The sequence below is a fragment of the Peromyscus eremicus genome, chromosome 4 (genome assembly GCF_949786415.1).
Source record: "Peromyscus eremicus chromosome 4, PerEre_H2_v1, whole genome shotgun sequence".
Lineage (NCBI taxonomy): Eukaryota > Metazoa > Chordata > Mammalia > Rodentia > Cricetidae > Peromyscus > Peromyscus eremicus.
Window position 1 is genome coordinate 140,259,257 of NC_081419.1, and position 16,062 is coordinate 140,275,318.

The 16,062-nt window shown below is 51.3% G+C and overlaps 2 protein-coding genes across 2 annotated transcripts in view; both read left to right on the forward strand.

Annotated features, from left to right (window-relative positions):
- Window positions 1-307: 307 nt before the first annotated feature.
- LOC131908746 (EKC/KEOPS complex subunit Tp53rkb) lies at window positions 308-3,843 on the forward strand. The gene is made up of 2 exons (XM_059259774.1): window positions 308-584; window positions 3,148-3,843. The coding sequence occupies exons 1-2, from the start codon at window positions 323-325 to the stop codon at window positions 3,624-3,626; spliced, it is 741 nt and encodes a 246-aa protein (XP_059115757.1). The 5' UTR covers window positions 308-322; the 3' UTR covers window positions 3,627-3,843.
- An 11,914-nt stretch (window positions 3,844-15,757) lies between these two features.
- The window catches only part of Arfgef2 (ADP ribosylation factor guanine nucleotide exchange factor 2), an 83,371-nt gene continuing 83,066 nt past the window's right edge, over window positions 15,758-16,062 (forward strand). Inside the window, 1 exon segment of the mRNA XM_059261930.1 lies at window positions 15,758-15,946. Within this exon segment, the coding sequence (XP_059117913.1) occupies window positions 15,826-15,946 (121 nt within the window). The 5' untranslated portion in view covers window positions 15,758-15,825.

Here is a 16,062-nt window from a genome sequence, read left to right on the forward strand (position 1 = left end):
CACAAAAGAGTTTTCCCCAAAGAGCCTCCCTCCGGCTTCGAGAGGGCTCTCAAAGCTTGAGCATCACCAACGGGCTTTCCGGAGAAAGCCGAAAGTGAGAAGCTGTTGACCGAAAGTTGCCGAGCGCTCACGGAGATAGACGAAGAACTGCGGGAAGGGTCAAGTCGCGCGTCCCGAGAGCCCGAGCTCAGGACGGTCGCCAGGCGGAACCGCTCCGGGAGGGCGGAAGTGGGGGGCGGGACGGTGTCGTGTGGCGGAAGAGGCCCGAGGATTTCCGAAGCGAGCGGAAGCGGCGCTGCCGGGGTCGGGACGAGCCGGAGGCATGGCCGAGGCGTCCTCGGAGCGGGAGGCGGAGGCCGAGGCGCTGGCCGCGGCGCGCGAGCGGAGCCGCCTCTTCCTGAGCGGCCTGGAGCTGGTGCAGCAGGGCGCCGAGGCGCGCGTCTTCCGCGGCCGCTTCCAGGGCCGCGCGGCGGTGGTGAAGCACCGCTTCCCCAAGAGCTACCGGCACCCGGCGCTGGAGGCGCGGCTCGGCCGGCGGAGGACGGTGCAGGAGGCGCGCGCGCTGCTCCGCTGCCGCCGCGCGGGTGAGACGGACGGGACGGGGCTGGACAGGGCTCCGAGGCCCGGGGGGACCGGACGAGACGGGACAGGACGGGGCTCCGAGACCGGGGAGACCAGACGGGACGGGACTGGACGGGGCTCCGAGGCCGGGGAGACCGGACGGGACGGGACAGGACAGGGCTCCGAGGCCGGGGAGACCGGACGGGACTGGACGGGGCTCCGAGACCGGGGAGACCGGACGGGACTGGACGGGGCTCCGAGACCGGGGAGACCGGACGGGACAGGACAGGGCTCCGAGGCCGGGGAGACCGGACGGGACGGGACTGGACGGGGCTCCGAGACCGGGGAGACCGGACGGGACGGGGTAGGACCGGGCTCCGAGGTCCGGGACCAGACAGCAGTGTTTAAGGACTCACGGCGTCGCACGGACGCCGTTTCGTTTGTTGCTCGGCAGCTGTCTCTCAGCTTGTCGTTTAGCGCCTGGAGCCTCACTTTCCCTATTTCTACCGTTTTCGCTTGCCGTAGTCCTCTCTCCGTTTAGTAGTTTTAAGCACCGGGTGTCCTGACAGGCACGTGTCTGGCGCCAGGCTTGCCGGATTCAGATTTTACCCGTGCTGCTTCCCGCGTGGCCCTTTAGTGAGTTGTCTTGCCTTAATTTCCTCGTCCGTAATGGGAAATCATAGTCGAGGTCGCATCTCAGGGATGTTACGACTATTAGGAGGCCTAGACGTCACGTTTGTGTGTTGACATGACATTGAGTAAACGTCAGACTTCATTAAATCGTTTCTTTTCTTTTTTTCTTTTTTTTTTCTTTTTTTTTTTCTTTTTTCTCTCGAGACAGGTACTCTTTGTAGCCCTGGCTGTCTTGGACCTCACTGCGTAGCCTAGGCTCAAACTCAAAGAGATCTGCCTGCCTCTGCTTCCTAAGTGCTGGGATTAAAGGCGTGAGCTGCTACTTCTGGCTGTTTCTTTTTTTCTTTAAAACACCATTTGCTCCCCCACGGAAAAGGCTTTGTCCTCTAGAGAGACTGAGGCACAAAGAGGGAAAATTTGCAAGTTCCACAGCTAACCAAGTATCCCAGTTTTATAGCTCAGAACTGTGGGTCTCTCACTTTTACTTTTCGGCGATTTTCTCCTTAGTGGTTGTGTTGTGCCCGTGTTGAGAGACCCCCAAGCAAGACCACCACAGAGCCAGTATCCAATGCAAGTGCAAAGGGGTTTATTAAAACAAGCAAGCCCAGGCTTGGTCCATGTCCAACACACTGGCTAGCCAGGTGAAGGATGGCCCTGAGCTCTCAGAGTGAAGGGTTTTTAAAAAGGAAAAACCGCAAGCTAGGGGGTACAAGCCTTTGCATTTCAGGGCCACACTTCAGTCAACAGGAATATTTAGCCAAGAGAAGAACTACAGAAGACAAAATACAGTTGGAGACTCTCCCAGTACTATTGGAGACTTGGATGGATTAAGCCTTGGAGTTACAAAGTAGTGCTCATATTTTCTGTCTCACCTTCTTTTATAAGTTTTACCCGACGCAGATGGTGGCTGCCATCACTGACAGGTCTCCAGTTCTAGGAGAGTCCTGAACGAGGTTGACATTCAGGAGAGACTCCTGGAGTTATTGGAGCTTTTTGTTTGTTTGTTTGTTTTGTTTTTGTTTTTTTAAAGATTTATTTATTTATTATGTATACAGCATGTATGACTGCAGGCCAGAAGAGGGCACCAGATCTCGTTATGGATGGTTGTGAGCCACCATGTGGTTGCTGGGAATTGAACTCAGGACCTCTGGAAGAGCAGTCAGTGCTCTTAACCTCTGAGCCATCTCTCCAGCCCCTTATTGGAGCTTTTGTTACCACATCACAGTAGTGGAAACTCAGACAGAGAAGCTGATGGAACCTTGAGGTTTCACAGCTAATGAGAAGGGAGCTGGGATTTGAACCTGCTGTTGATGGAAAAAAGATGAGTCCATAAGATGACATGCTACTTAGCCTCCTGCTCATCAGGAAGAAGCTGTCAGACTGGAGGAGGCTTCCCTTCTGGCTTCTTGATTCGTTTGGTTTTTTGTAGCAATGAATTCCGGTCCTAAGGTGACTTGAGAAAGGAGGAGCAAGTTTTGACACTTGCAGACGTACCCTGGGCTGGTCTCAGGCCATAGTCCTGCAGGGTTTGAGCAAGTTTTGACACTTGCAGACGTACCCTGGGCTGGTCTCAGGCCGTAGTCCTGCAGGGTTTGAGCAGGGCAAGCTTCTGGTTAAGATACCATTTGCACAGCATTCCTACACCCTGTTCCAGAGTAAGTAGATTTAGACAGGAAAACTGGCTCCACCTGTGCAGGTGATGACGCCTGCCTTCATAAAGACTGGCTCCCCCTATTCAGGTGACGCCTGCCTTCATAAAGACCGGCTCCCCTGTGCAGGTGACGCCTGCCTTCATAAAGACCAGCTCCCCCTATTTAGGTGACGCCTGCCTTCATAAAGACCGGCTCCCCTGTGCAGGTGATGCCTGCCTTCATAAAGACCGGCTCCCTCTAGTCAGGTGACGCCTGCCTTCATAAAGAACACACTCACTAATCACGTGTGTGTTCGTTACAGGGATAGCTGCTCCAGTTGTCTTCTTCGTGGACTATGCTTCTAACTGCTTATATATGGAAGAAATCGAAGACTCGGTGACTGTTCGCGATTATATTCAGTCCACTATGGAGACTGAGAAAGACCCCCAGTGCCTCATGGGCTTGGCCAGGAGAATGGGGCAGGTTCTGGCTAGAATGCACGATGAAGACCTCATTCACGGGGACCTCACCACCTCCAACATGCTCCTGAAACGGCCCCTGGAGCAGCTGCACATTGTGCTCATCGACTTCGGCCTGAGTTTTGTTTCGGGACTGCCGGAAGATAAAGGCGTCGACCTCTATGTCCTAGAGAAGGCCTTCCTCAGCACCCACCCCCACACCGAGGCTGTGTTTGAAGCCTTTCTGAAGAGCTACGGTGCTTCCTCCAAGAAGTCCAGTCCAGTGCTGAAGAAGTTAGACGAGGTGCGCCTGAGAGGGAGAAAGCGGTCCATGGTCGGGTAGCTGTAATGACTGGCTTACAGGGAGAACACTGTGGACGAGGCTGGACCGCAGGCTGGGGGGTCTCACAGGGAGAACGCTGTGGACGAGGCTGGACCGCAGGCTGGGGGGTCTCACAGGGAGAACGCTGTGGACGAGGCTGGACCGCAGGCTGGGGGGTCTCACAGTGAGAATGCTGTGGACGAGGCTGGACCACAGGCTGTGGGGTCTCACAGGGAGAACGCTGTGGATGAGGCTGGACCGCAGACTGGGGGTTGTGTTAAGTGGCCTGTGACAGTGCTGTGCCACCGTCCCCTGTGGTTCACTGTTCTCACGAGCTTAGTGTACATAAGGCCTGTTCTAGGTAGAACTGGGTGAGTAGCCCAGGCTGGCCTTAAATTCATGGCAATCCTCCTACCTCAGCTTGCTGGGATTGGAGGTTATAAGCCACCATACCTGGCTTTCCACTGGTTCTGTAAGAAATGAAACATCAGCTATGACTATATTTTTATGTCTTTCATATTTATTTTGTGTGTATACACGTGTGTGTGTGTGTGTGTGTGTGTGTGTGTGTGTGTGTGTGTAGGTCAGAGAACGACTTTTGGGAGTCAGGTCTCTGGTTCTACAGTATGGATTCTGGGCATTGAATCCAGCTAATCAGACTTTGCTCCAAAATCCTGTCCCCATTGAGCCATCTCACTGGCTCACTAAACAATTTTTGTATCAGTGGGCCGGATGGGGATGGGATAGGGTGGTGGCAGCTCCTAGGGCACATATCCTCTTGTTTGCCAGAGCAGCAAGTGCTCTTAACTGCTGAGCCATCTCTCCAGCCTCCTAAAGAAATATATATATATTTTTAAAAATATTTCTTTTTACATGTGTGTGTCTCTGGGTATATGTGTAGGCCAAAGAGGGTGCCTGAACCCTTGGAGCCCGAGTTAAAATCTGGTGTGAGCTGTCCTCTATGGGTGCTGAGACACAAACTCTGGTCCTATGGAAAAGCAGCACACACTGTGAATCACTGAGTCCTCTATCCAGCCCGTTTATAAACATTTTAGCCAATACCAATATCCCTATTTTCCTCAATGGAAAATTAAAGGATTACACAGTTGAGGTCTACAGAAATGTAGCTCATGGCCTTTTTTCCCCAGAGTATCATGAAGTTGGAAAACCAACAAAAGAACATCTTCATGGATGACAATTTATTGAGAGTGGGGGCGAGGTGGATGACACCCCGGTTCTAAGGAATCTGAGAAGTAGGAAACAGTTCTTGCTCTCAGCCTTTTAGACTGACAGGATAAAAATCCAGGATAGGGGGCTGGAGAGATGGCTCAGAGGTTAAGAGCACTGCCTGTTCTTCCAGAGGTCCTGAGTTCAATTCCCAGCAACTACATGGTGGGTCACAACCATCTGTAATGAGATCTGGCGCCCTCTTCTGTATACATAATAAATAAATAAATCTTAAAAAAAAAAAAAATCCAGGATAACTGCTTTCATGAAGGCATGGAGAGAACAGGAGCCAGTTCTGTGTGGGGCGTTGGGGAGGGAATCAGGCGGGCAGCAAAGCTCTCTGCAGACTCAGATGGCAGAGATGAACTCCATGCCCACAGTCTGGAGGATAACTTAGAGCAGAGAGGATGTGCAGCTCCAGTCATGGTACTTTGGAGCAGAGTCTGGTGTCGATAATCTATTCCATTTGGGGCGTTGGTGGAGACTGTCGGGGTTTGGTACTCACACAAGGTGAGCAGCTGCTTGGAGATGGGCTGAGGAGGCCAACGCTGCTTAGGATAGTGTTCATCTGAAGATAGAATCTGAGTCCAGAGTGCCCTTGAGAAGCCAGCTTCTCCTGTGTCCCCTGTCTAGGTAAACTGCTTACACTCGTATCATTTTCTTGTTTTGTTTTTGAGACAGGGTTTCTCTGTGGAACCCTGGCTGTCCTGGAACTCAACTCTGCAGACCAGGCTCACCTTGAACTCACAGAAGTCTGCCTGCCTCTGCTTCCCAAATGCTAGGATTAAAGGCATGAGCTCATTTTCTTAAGAAATTGTCCTCCCTTCCTATTCTACACTGTGCAGGGGCAGCTCTTTCAGCCCTGGAGAGGCCCTACCAAGACAAACAAACAAAAAGCACATCACGACACACCTGGCTTCTGTGATGTCTGAAATACCCACACTGAACATGTCCTTAGTGCAAATGGCACACACAATTACAGCACAGCTGAGATGGATGATGGGTTGGCTGGATGGGATGAGTCAGTGACAGATGGAAAGATGGATGATGAGAACAGACATATGTGGTGTGATATTTTGTTTGTGACCTAACAAATAAAGCTTGCCTGAAGATCAGAGTGCAGAACTAAGCCCCTAGTTAGCCATAGAAGCCAAGCAGTGGTGGCACACACTTTTAATTCTAGCACTAGGGAGGCAGAGGCAGATGGATCTTTGTGAGTTCAAGGCCAGCCTGGACTACACAAAATTTATCCAGTCTAAGCCGGGCGTTGGTGGCGCACTCAGGAGGCAGAGGCAGGCAGGTCTCTGAGTTTGAGGCCAGTCTGGTCTACAGAGCGAGTTCCAGGACAGGCTCCAAAGCTATAGAGAAACCCTGTCTCAAAAAACCAAAAAACAAACAAAAAAATCCAGTCTTAAAAACAGCCAGGCAGTGGTGGCACACACCTTTGATCCCAGCACTTGGGATCTCACGCCTTTAATCCCAGCACTAGGGAGATGGAGACAGGAAGTGATATGGCTGGACGGAGAGAGAAATATAAGGCAGGAGAAGACAGGAGCTCTGGGCCCCTTTCAGCTGAGGATTTCGTAGAGGTAAGAACTAGTGGCTGGCTGCTCTGCTTCTCTGATTTTTCAGCATTTACCCGATATCTGGCTCTGGGTTTTTATTAAGACCAATCAAGATTCGTGCTGTAGACATACTCTTACTTTGAAGAAAATCCTCAAGTTCTACCCTAGTAATGCTTCTGCTTTGAGCCTGCTCTGAACTCTGGTAGGCGTGGAAGGGTATGTTTGTACATTAAAATATGGTGCTGGTTAGATGTCTCGGCCATAAAGAGCAAGTACTGCTCTTGCAGAGGACCTTAGTTCCCAGCTCCCACATTGAGTAGCTTACAAGCTCCTGTGTCCCCCAACTCCAGCAGATCCAACACTGGCACCTTAACTCACGTGTATATACCAATACACAGACACACAAATACACATAGTTTGAAAATCTTTTTGGGGGCGGTGTTGTTCAAGATGGTTTTTCTGTGTAGCCCTGGTTGTCCTGAAACTCACTCTGTAGACTAGGCTGGCTTCGAACTCACAGAGATCTGTCTGCCTCTGCCTTCTGTCTTTTTTTTTTTTTTTGGTTTTTTCGAGACAGGGTTTCTCTGTGTAGCTTTGCGCCTTTCCTGGAACTCACTTGGTAGCCCAGGCTGGCCTCGAACTCACAGAGATCCGCCTGGCTCTGCCTCCCGAGTGCTGGGATTAAAGGTGTGCACCACCACCACCTGGCTTAAAATATTAAAAAAAGAAAAGAAAAAATGCCTCGAAAAAACAAAACAGTGGGGAAGGCAGCTAAGCAAAGATGCAGGAACAGGCACCCAAGAAGGCGGGCTGGCCAGCCAGCCTGGCGGGAGAATAAGGAGTCTGTGTGTGCTGGGGAGGGAGCAGACGGGCTCCTGGGAAATCAGGCACACCCAGATACCAGACCTCAGGACTGGCTGCCTTGCTATGTGGAGACATTACTCAGGAAAGCAGAGGGTAAGGAGAGTTCCACTGGGGGGCAACTCTGCTACTGATCAACTCCCAGAGGAAGAAAACAATAAAAAGGTGCTGGATTCTGTCTCTTAAGCAAGCTGAGATACTCCTCAGAGTCAGCCTAGCTTCCCAAAATGCCAGAGACCCAGGTGCAGGACGTTTCTTATTCAAACCATAACCCATATTAACAAAATGTACTTGTTTGTCTGGAACTCGTGTTTATATATTTAGTTGTCTCAGGAGGAGAGAGGGGCAGAAACTATGAATTACTTCTCTTGTTAATAGCTTTAACTATCTAGCAAGCAGGTTAAAGTAGGAAGGGTTTGTTTTAGCTCGGAGGTGGAGAGGATGCAGTTCATGGTGGGAAGGCGCAGTAGCGAGCTCTAGGCTTTTGTAGAGGGAAGTGGAGAGATGGAGTGGCGTTCAGCTTGCTTTCTCCTTCATATATAAGCGGGATGGTACCACCAACATTTGGGTGGGTCTTCTCAGTTAACCTTCCTAGAAATGTCCTCATACTCAGGGGTGTGTCTCGTAGGTGATTCCAAATCTAGTCGGCAATGAACGTTGACGAACAGGGACAAAGAACAAGGGAGAGATGGACAAACAGCCATGTGATTACAGATAGCATGTAGTAGGAAAAGAGCCAGGGACGACTGACCTGGACTGGGAAAGGGGAGGAGAGTGGAGGAAAGTGGTCTGTCCAGGGCTGAATCAAGGAAAACAGCCACAGTGCTCCCCTAGTCCAGCAAGAGCAAAGAGGCCGTTGTCTCCACACAGTCAAGTCCCACCTGGCACTGGAGGGAGGAAAGTGTTCAAATAAAAACTGTTGCTGGAGGGCCAGTGAGATGGCTTCAGCCGATAAAGAGGCCTGCTGCCAAGCCTGATGACCCGAGTCACCAGGACAACCAGGGCTGTTACACAGAGAAACTCTGTCTCGAAAAAAACCAAACCAAAACAAAAAAACCACCTCAGTTCTGTTTCCATCCCCTCTGGGAATTCACCCTCCCGAGAGAAGTGCCCACAATGCCTCAAATTTCCACTCCACGGGAGCTGTAAGGTGATAAATGCCTCACTTTTTTGTTCTCTTTTATTTTTATTTTTTTTAAAAGATTTTATTTATTTATCATGTATACAGTGAGTGTTCAGCCTGCAGGCCAGAAGAGGACATCTCATTACAAGATGGTTGTGAGCCACCATGTGGTTGCTGGGTATTGAACCCAGGACCTCTGGAAGAACAGCCAGTGTTCTGTAACTTCTGAGCCATCTCTCTAGCCCCTATTTTTATTTTTTTGGGTCAGTGTCTTGCTCTGTAGCTCAGGGTGGTCTCAAACTTGCCCCAGTCCTCCTGCCTCAGCCTCCCAGAGTGCCATAGTTATAGGTGTGAGCTACCATGTCTGGTTTTGTTTTAGTTATTCTTTTTAGTTATTTATTTTGAGACAGGATCTCTCTATGTGGCCTTGGCTGTTCTAAAAGACACTGTGCAGATCAGGCTGATCTCACATGCACGGAGATTTGCCTGCCTCAGCCTCCTGAGTGCTAGGATTAAAGGTGTGCACCAGATACCCGATTATTATTAGCATTAATTTTTTTGTTTTGTTTTTCAAGACAGGATTTCTCTGTGTAGTCTTGGCTGTCCTAGAACTCACTCTGTAGTTCCTGGCCTCAAACTCACTGATACCCGTCTGCCTCTGCCTCTGCCTCCCGAGTGCTGAGATTAAAGGTATGCACCACCACTGCCCAGCTATTACTATTAATTTTTAATTTGACCAAGTTGCCCAAGCTAGCCTTGAACTCACTTTCCTTCTGCCTGGTCTCTGAGTAGCTGGCATCACAGATGTGCACCACCACCCCAGCCTTGATGCATAATTTTACACCATTAGTTATTCAGATCATTTGTCTTATAGCAATAGATAATTTACAGGAGCTAGACACCACCTTTTCAAATAAGGTGGATTGCAAGTAAGAAAGTCGTCAGGGTAATTTGGAAGCAGGTGATGAGGGAGGGGCTTCAGAGAGGATAGGAAAGGCCTCCTATTGGTGACACTGAACTGAGAACAGAATGGCAGGAAGGGACCAATGGCATGCTTACAATCTCAGTAAATAGTACACACCTCATTTCATAACCAAAAGGCTCCAGGAACTATTGTGAATAGAAACTCGTAGATAATAGCTTTCGTAGTTTTAAAAAATCATAATGGCCTTGAAAGATGAGTCAAAAGAAAGCAGTGTATGATTTACTAATTTTATTTCAATAGATAAACAGGCACGATTACAGTAGACAACAGGCTGAAGCTGCCACCCGCAGGCGGCATGCCCCAGCCCTACCCGCTGGAGCTGCAGCTGCAGCCCCACCAGTCCTGCACCAGTCACTAGCAGGAGCGGTGTGCCCAGGTTTTCAGGTGAGGGTGGGTACCTTTCTCAATAAAGTCTCTGAGAAGAAGCAGCGGAAGGGAGGAAGGGTTTGTTCAGCCCACAGCGTGAGAAGGGCTATGGTCCACCATGCCGGGATAGGCTTGGCGGCATGAGCATCAGGTCCACCATAGTCCACAAGCAGAGAGCAGATAGAAAGGGCAGCCAGTCTATAAAACCTTAAGGCCCCAGCCGGTGGGCGCACATGCCTTTAATCCCAGCACTGGGGAGGCAGAGGCAGCCGGATCTCTGTGAGTTCGAGGCCAGCCTGGTCTACAGAGTGTGTTCCAGGACAGCTGTCACACCCTACTTCCTTCAGCAAGGCTCCACCTTACAGACTGCTCAGCCTTCTGACAGAAATGTCACCACTTGGAGCATATGATCGTGATTATTGTACTTTCAGACACAACAGGTGGTAAGCACTATTTGGTGAGATGCCAGACAACATGCATCTTCCCTTGACTTAAGAAAGTTGTATTTCTGGAAAACTTTATGATATTAAAACTCTACAACTGGAAGTAGTGGGACACACTTGGAAATGGAGGCAGGAGTCCAAAGTCATCCTCAGCTACATACAGAGTTCAAGGCTAATCTGGGTTACATGTGACCTTGTCTCTAGGAGGTGGGGCGAAAGGCCCCAAGCTATGCAAAACATAGTGTGTGCTTCTATGCAAAGCAGACTTCGTTCCTAGGTCCTGTCCCTGTTAATACACTTCTCAGCTCCAAGATTGTCCAGCCACAGGGCACACATGTAATCCTTGCTCTATGGGCTGACCTAGATCTGGACGGTATAATTCCAGCATCCCCACCATCCCTACTATAACAGTAACAGTATGTCCTCAACACAATTGCAAAATGCCAGCTGTGGCTCAGGCCTGCAGCCCAGCTACTCAGGAAGCTGAGACGGGACATTACAACTTCAGGCCCACCTTGAGTTCAAGGCCTAAGTAACTTGATGAGACCCTGTCTCAAAATAAAATGTAAAGTGAAGACTGAGGGTATAGCTCAGTGATATATCACTGGCCAAGCACATATATGACCCTGGGTTCACTCCCCACTACCCCACCCCCAAATTTTGAAACACCTCCAGGGAACTTCTTGGCCTTCACAGAGAAGCACTGATTGAGAGGCACAAGATCACAGAAGCCAAACTCTTTTGTTTGTTTGTTTGTTTGTTTGTTTGTTTGTTTTGAGACAAGGTTTCTCTGTGTAGCCCTGGCTGTCCTGGAACTCATTCTGTAGACCAGGCTGGCCTCGAAACTCAGAGCTGCATGCCTGCCTCCACCCTCCAGTGCTGGGATAAAAGGGATGCGTTGCCACAGCCCGTCTAAGCCAAACTCTTAAAGGGACATGAAGGAGCCTAGAGCAGCCTACCATGCCTGAGAAGGAGACAAAGATGGGAGATGAGGTCTGAGTGCTTGGAGGGCCTGTGCCAGCTTGTCCCCATAGAACAACACTGAGTGTTAACAGGGAGCCACCTCTGGACTGTAAGTAGAGGCATGGCATGGTCTTCACAGTGGATGGCAGATCATTTAGTGCATAAACAGGAGAAAGGAGACCAAGGCATGACAGAGGCGAGGTTCCTTTACTGTGACTCAAGCCTGGAGAAACCAGAGGTGCCCAGTCACCTGCCTGACAAAGGGAACTGCAGGTTTTATGGATTTTCTGGAGGGGAGCAGGTTAAAGTTTGGCAATTGTCCATTCATCCTTCATGTTCTTTTAGGGCTGGGAATGTTGGCTCCACTGGTAGACTACTTGCCTAGCATGCATGAATCTCTGGACTTGAGCTCCAGAACTACACAGATAGGGCACAATGCCTGTGATCCCAGCATTGGAGAGGAAGGAACAAGAGGATCAGAAGTTCAAGGCCAAGCTGAGCTACATGAGACCCTGTCTCAAGGATAAAGAAAGATGTTCTTGTCCACAAACATCTTGGCTTGGTGCTTGGTGGGCTAAGTTCTCAGGAAGTGCTCTGTTGCTCTCCTAGCTGTCATCGTTCAGCTATGGTTGAGTCTGGGCCTTACAACAAGGCTGAAGGACTAGGGGTGTAACAAAAGAAACACATATTGGCTCAATGGACATTAGGTCAAGTCTGCTCTGGATTGTTGTCTTGGATAAACATTTCCCAACTGAAGTGTGATCCTAATTAGTCTTATCAATACAAACCAGGAGTCAAATATTGGAGGAATAACCTGAAAGATCAGGGAGGCAAAGGAGCAGCCACTAATGACTTCTTACCTCTCCTGGTCCTCAGACTGAAATGGGCTGAGATCCTGTCTCCACCTGCCTTATATTCTGTCTTCATCTCCCGAGTGCTGGGATTAAAGGCATGAGCCTCCCAAGTGCTGGGATTAAAGGCATGAGCCTCCCAAGTGCTGGGATTAAAGGTGTGAGTCACCACCACTGCCTGGTCTCTATGGTTAACTAGTGGCTAGCTCTACCCTCTGATCTCCAGGCAAGCTTTATTTGTCAGAACACAAACAAAACATCACACAACATTCCACCTATCAACTGAGTAGAGAGTCTGGCTCAATGGTTGAGATAGTTAAGAGGGGCAGATATGGTTTGAAGATGGAGCTTTGTTCAGAGTTTTGTTCCATCTCAGATGCTCATCAGGTCCTGCAGCTCTAGTGAGGAGTCACCACTGTAGCAAAAGTGGCCTTTGAGTGTCTGCAAAAGTAACAAGGCAATTATAATCGTAAGACACACATCAGCAGTGTCATCCGCAAGGAAGCTACTGGGAGGCATATAGTGTATTGCTTACCTCTGAACTCCCAAATTAATGTCATTTAGGTCAACTAACAGGTGGTTTTGCCTTGAGAGCTTGTCTGTGTGCTTCCTTGGCTGATCTAGGGCCTTCAAAGGGCATTATATGGAACAAGGTTTCCCCTTGGTAACAGCGCCCGCTTGTCTTTGCTTGTTGTTCGCACAGCCAGCTTGAGTCCCACTAATTTCAGCTTGGCTTAGTGCTGGGGGATCCTGGTTTGTAAATGGCCCATGGACCTCTCCTGTTTTGTCAAAGCTGTTGAAAGCATCCTTTCAGCAGTCAGCAGTTAAGGAAGTTGAGCTTGTTTGCCTTTTGTTCCCTTGCAGCGAGTCCTAAATGTCTCAGTCTGACCTCCTTACAGGATCTGCAGTTCAAAATATCACTTGGTGGGGATTTAGCTCAGTGGTAGAGCGCTTGCCTAGCAAGCACAAGGCCCTGGGTTCGGTCCTCAGCTCCAGAAAATTAAAACACACACACACACACACACACACACACACACACACACACACACACACAAATATCACTTGGCTGACCGGCACTGCACTTTGAGAATTTCACACATTCATGCATTGGTTCGTTCGTTCATTCATTCCTTCAAGGCATAAGGACCAACCGATTCCAGTGATTGGTTGCTGTGTAACAAGCACCCCCAAGCTATAATGACTTAACGTAAGTGTTGTTTCCCTCTGGTAGATGGTTTTCTAAGCAACTCTGCTGGTCTCACTAGAGTGTCTCATGCTGCTGTATTCCCCTGCTGAAGACAGGTTGGCTGAGGGCTGCCTACGGCCGGGAGAACCGGGTTCTCTCCATGTCGTCTTTGTTCTGGGACTCTTCTGATAATCATGCAGCACCCTGCAAAAGAAGGTATGGGCCAGGCCTCCCTGGGCCCAGTCTCACACCCTGCCACTCTGTTAGTCAGGATAGTCATGAGGGTAGCCTTGGCTGAGGGGCATGGAGAATCAGGCTGCTTCCTGCTGACAGGAGCTTCAAGGTCACATTTGAATCAGTGGAATTTCCAGTCTTGCAATGTTCCACCTGGCTCTGGACCAGACCTCCAGGGACAGAGCCCAGCAAACTGACAAACACAAAAGGTCCGTCCGCAAATGCTGTTAGAGACTTCGGCTAGGGAGACACGGATAACGGGGATGTTTGAGCTCAGCATTTGAACATGTTGGCGTGGGACAGTCCCAAAATTACCATGAGGAATAACTGTCTGCTTGTGAGCTGAAGCGTCAAGACTGCCCTGTGGGGAGGCAGGTGGGGTGGGGCATCAGTACTGTCGAGACATCAGCACCGCTGAGCCGCCCTGGGGTCAGGGCCTCTGTCTTCCACTGCTGTGCAGGCTGTGCCACACTGGCCACCTAAGTCGGCTTCTTCTCCTGTCAAATGCCTCAGAAGCCCCTATTTTGCCCTCCATACTGTGAGAACTTGAGGGTGATGAAAACTGACCAGGAAAAAGGCGGAGTCCTTCTTGGCAGCACCGCCATAGACGGGCACTTAGAAAGCAGATGTTCAGGTGTGGTGGCATACTCCTACAATCCCAGCTGAGGAGGGGACATTGAGTTCATGGTCAAGGCCAGCCTGGGATACATAGTGAGACATGTATCAAAACAAACAAACAAAAAAACAAAACCAAGCCAGCAAGTAAACAAAAACTCCATCACCAAGGTGATTGTGGCGCTGTACGCCCATCACCCCAGCACTTGCAGCGACGGAAGGATTCCTGCAGGTTCAAGGCCAGCCTGGTCTATAATGAGTAGTCAAGGCTACAAAGTAAGACCCTATGTAAAAACAAAAACAAAAATCAAACAAACAAAAACCAGGCTGAAGCCCCGATTACCCAGGCAGGAGCTGTCTCCCTTGTGGTAACAGGACAGTGTGATGAGGCTGGTCCAGGACTGGTGGGACTTGTTGACAGGGATGCAAATCCGGAAGGGTTGGGACACTATGAATATACCTTCTGACCTTCCCTCCCCTTCCCTTCCTTTCTCCTTTCCCCTCCCCTCTCCCCTCCCCTCCTCTCTCCTCTCCCCTCCCTTTTCCTCCCCTCTCCTCTCCCCACTCCTCCCCTCTCCTCTCCCCTCCATTCTCCTGTTCTCTCCTCTCCTCCCCTCTCCCCTCCCTTCTCCTCTCCTCCCTCCCCTCTTCTCTTCTCTCCTCTCCTCTCCTCCCCTCTCTTCTTCTCTCCCCTCTTCCCTTCCTTCTCCTCTCCTCCCTCCCCTCTCCCCTCCCTTCTCCTCCCCTCCCCTCTTCTCTTCTCTCCTCTCTTCTCTCCTCCCCCCACCCTTTTTTCCCCTCCTGTCTGCCAGCATGTTCTCTCCAGATTTCCTCTCCTCCTCTCCTTCATCTCCTCTAGTGCCATCTTTCTCCACTTTCTCTCCCTGACTTCTTGTCTGTTCCCCTTGGCTCTGCCCTGCCGCTCTCCCCCTGCCTCCTCTCATACCCTCACCTCCTGGCTTCCATCCTCAGCCCTGGTTCTCACTGCCCTGAGCCTCCTCTTTCCTCTCACGTTTTCTCTGCCCTTCCTGGATCCCCTTCCTCACCATCTTCCTATCCTCAGTCTCCTGGCTCCTTTCTCTTCACGGTCCCTGCTCTCTGTCACCTCTCTCGTTCTTTTCCCTCCCCTTTGCCTTCTCCTCTTGCTCACTATCACTCTCACTGATTCCTTTTACCACTTTTTACTCCTTCCCTCTTCCTCTTTTCTCAGCTCAGCTGTCTCCTGCTCCTCCTCACCTCTCTTCCTACCACCTGTCACCTGTCACCTGCACCTTCCCTCCTCTCCCTTCAGGGCTGCCCACTTCTCCAGCCTCTCACCTCCTTTTTCTTCTCCCTCATAGTCTTCGCCTGTGACCATCACTCCCCCTACCCGGCCCTCCTATCCCCCTTGGACATGCCCCCCGCCCCAAGGCCGGGCACCAACCCCGCCCAACCTGTGTAGGCCCCGCCCCAACCGCACAGACCACGCCCCACCACAGCTCCGCCCCTGCAGGCCCCCCCTCTCACCACGCCCCCACAGGGTCCCACCCTCATCCTGGCCCCGCCCCCGGGCTGGCCCCCGCCCTTGGGGTCACAGGGTCGACCGACCGACGCACAGCAGACGTAGCGGCACCACCAGTCACGTGGTCACGTGACGCGCTCCAACATGGCGGCGCCGTGGGGCCGGGGCGTCTCTTCCTGACAGGGCGGCGCGCACGGACGCGGCCGGTGCCGGCCGGGACGCCTGACCCCCCCCCAGCCTCGCTCTCCTGCTCGCTCGCGCCGCCGGCTCGCGGGGCTGCCGCCCCCGCCGGCCGGGGCCATGCAGGAAAGCCAGACCAAGAGCATGTTCGTGTCCCGGGCCCTGGAGAAGATCCTAGCTGACAAGGAGGTGAAGCGGCCCCAGCACTCCCAGCTGCGTAGGGCCTGCCAGGTGGCGCTCGGTGAGTGAGCCGTCCCGGCCTGGCCCGCGCCGGCCTCCCCACGCCGGCCGTTACCCCCCCGGGCCCCCGGGCCTCCTGGTCTCTGCTTCCCTCAACCCGAGTCCCTTTCTCCCGGC